This window comes from Arachis ipaensis, chromosome B03, assembly GCF_000816755.2.
Source record: "Arachis ipaensis cultivar K30076 chromosome B03, Araip1.1, whole genome shotgun sequence".
NCBI classification, from domain to species: Eukaryota; Viridiplantae; Streptophyta; class Magnoliopsida; order Fabales; family Fabaceae; genus Arachis; species Arachis ipaensis.
The window spans coordinates 121322896-121325059 of record NC_029787.2 but is presented as its reverse complement, the minus strand read 5'-3'; the positions used below and the strand labels follow the sequence as shown (position 1 = coordinate 121325059).

The window sequence follows — 2164 nt, the reverse complement described above, 5'->3', positions numbered from 1 at the left end:
ATCACAGATCTGTTTGACCAAAAACACAAAACAAGACAGAAAATCAGGTTTCTTCTCACACCAAACTCCCAATCTTTATAAGTGCAGTTGCATCATCCTCGGTATATATTCATCAAAATCCAATACATATTAATATTATCATATTCCATTTTTACATTTATTCTTTGTATATACTTAATATATATGTTATACATATATACCAATTCATTTCATAAGGGATATTACCTATTAACCCTTATTTTGGTTTTGTTTTCTGTTGTCTCAAAAAACCAAAACCCCATTTATAGGCATAGCAGAGAAGAAGGAGAAGCTAAATAGAGAGAGAGAAAGAGAAGAGAGAGAAAGACAGGAATGGAAGGAGGAGCTGCCCCACCTGCTGACGCTGTCATGTCCGACGCGGCGCCTCCGCCGCAGGACCATCAACAGCAGCACCAGCAGCCGGCAGCGCCCACGGGTGTGGAGAATATTCCGGCGACGCTGAGCCACGGCGGTAGGTTCATCCAATACAACATATTTGGGAACATATTCGAAGTCACCGCCAAATACAAACCCCCCATTATGCCCATCGGAAAAGGCGCTTATGGCATCGTTTGGTAAGCAAATCCAACCCTTAAAGTTTGCGTTTTTGTGTTGATTTGTTCCTTTCCTTCCATAAAAAATTGGTCTTTCTTATTGGGTTCGGAATGGAAATCGGAAAAATTAAAAATCTGATCTTTTCTTTCCATTTCTGTGTCACGGGGTTTTGTTAATGTGAATGTAATATGTATGTAGTTCCGCTCTAAATTCGGAGACGAATGAGCATGTTGCCATTAAGAAGATTGCCAATGCATTTGACAACAAGATTGACGCCAAGAGGACCCTCCGTGAAATCAAGCTGCTTCGTCACATGGATCATGAAAACGTGAGTGAATGATAGTTTTATTTTTCATCTGTGAATTTACATGAATCCCCTTTATTGTTTGTTGTTTGGTGTGGGTGTGTATGTTTCGGGTTTGAGATTCAGCTGAGATTTGCTTGTCGATTAGATCTTGCTTAATGTGTTCTGGACTTGATGCTTTGAATTTTTCACTTGTTGAAGCTATTCACAGAACAACTTTTCTTACTGGATGTGTAACTAAAGATGAAAGATCCAATTGGTTTATACATCATCATTTTCATTGCTGGTATTTAGATTACTAGTAGTAAAATCATTGATGACCATGTTTTCAAAAATGGCTACTAGTTAGTTATAATAACTCTTAATGGGTAATGGCTACAAGTAAACGACAGAATTTTATCCAAATTGGTTGATTCGGGTTCTTGTTTGATATCCTGTAGTTATCATTGAACAGCTTAGAGTTTTATCCTCAAACACGGTGTCGTTACTTTCCATAACTACCCTGTCTTAATGAATGTACACAAGCGTTTCTCATTTAATTTGTTGCTCGTGCGGCACCAGGTGACAACAATGTGCTTTCTAGATATTCAGTTAAGAATGTCGCATTTACTGCATGATTACCAACATTTGTCGAGTTGTGGTTCCGGTAACAACGAAAGCACGTGTGGTTTAAATCTTGTTTGATTTAAAGCCCTGTTTGAAATAGGTTGTCGTATATATCCGGGAAGGAGGTGTCTGGAAAGGAGGTGGTGAAAGGGGGTGACCAGATAACCTCATGAGTGGAAATTTCACATAATTTTAGAATTAGCATTATGAATATTTCTTTTATTCTTTATGCGTTGCGATTGTTTTTCAGGTGGTTGCAATAAGGGATATAGTGCCACCACCTCAGAGGGAGGCATTCAATGATGTTTACATTGCCTATGAGTTGATGGACACTGATCTTCACCAAATCATTCGCTCGAATCAAGCATTGTCAGAGGAGCACTGTCAGGTACACATTTTAATGCCAAGAGAAAATTGGAATTTCTTTAAATAATATCTCCTTGTTCCCTCTCTCACCTTCATCCTATATCAACTTTCATCACCAAGATTTTCATTTCTGCAGTACTTTCTGTATCAAATCCTCCGTGGTTTGAAGTACATACATTCAGCAAATGTTTTGCATAGGGACTTGAAACCTAGCAACCTTCTCCTGAATGCCAACTGCGACTTAAAAATTTGTGATTTTGGACTGGCCCGTGTCACCTCTGAGACTGATTTCATGACTGAATATGTTGTTACAAG

General features: G+C 38.6%; 1 protein-coding gene across 1 annotated transcript in view; it reads left to right on the top strand.

The window, feature by feature from the left end:
- LOC107631166 (mitogen-activated protein kinase homolog MMK1) overlaps window positions 1–2164 on the top strand; it is a gene marked incomplete in the record, with an annotated part of 6270 nt that continues 4106 nt past the window's right edge. The window contains 5 exon segments of the mRNA XM_016334516.2: window positions 1–101; window positions 288–593; window positions 772–901; window positions 1734–1871; window positions 1986–2164. Coding sequence (XP_016190002.1) covers window positions 352–593; window positions 772–901; window positions 1734–1871; window positions 1986–2164 — 689 coding nt within the window.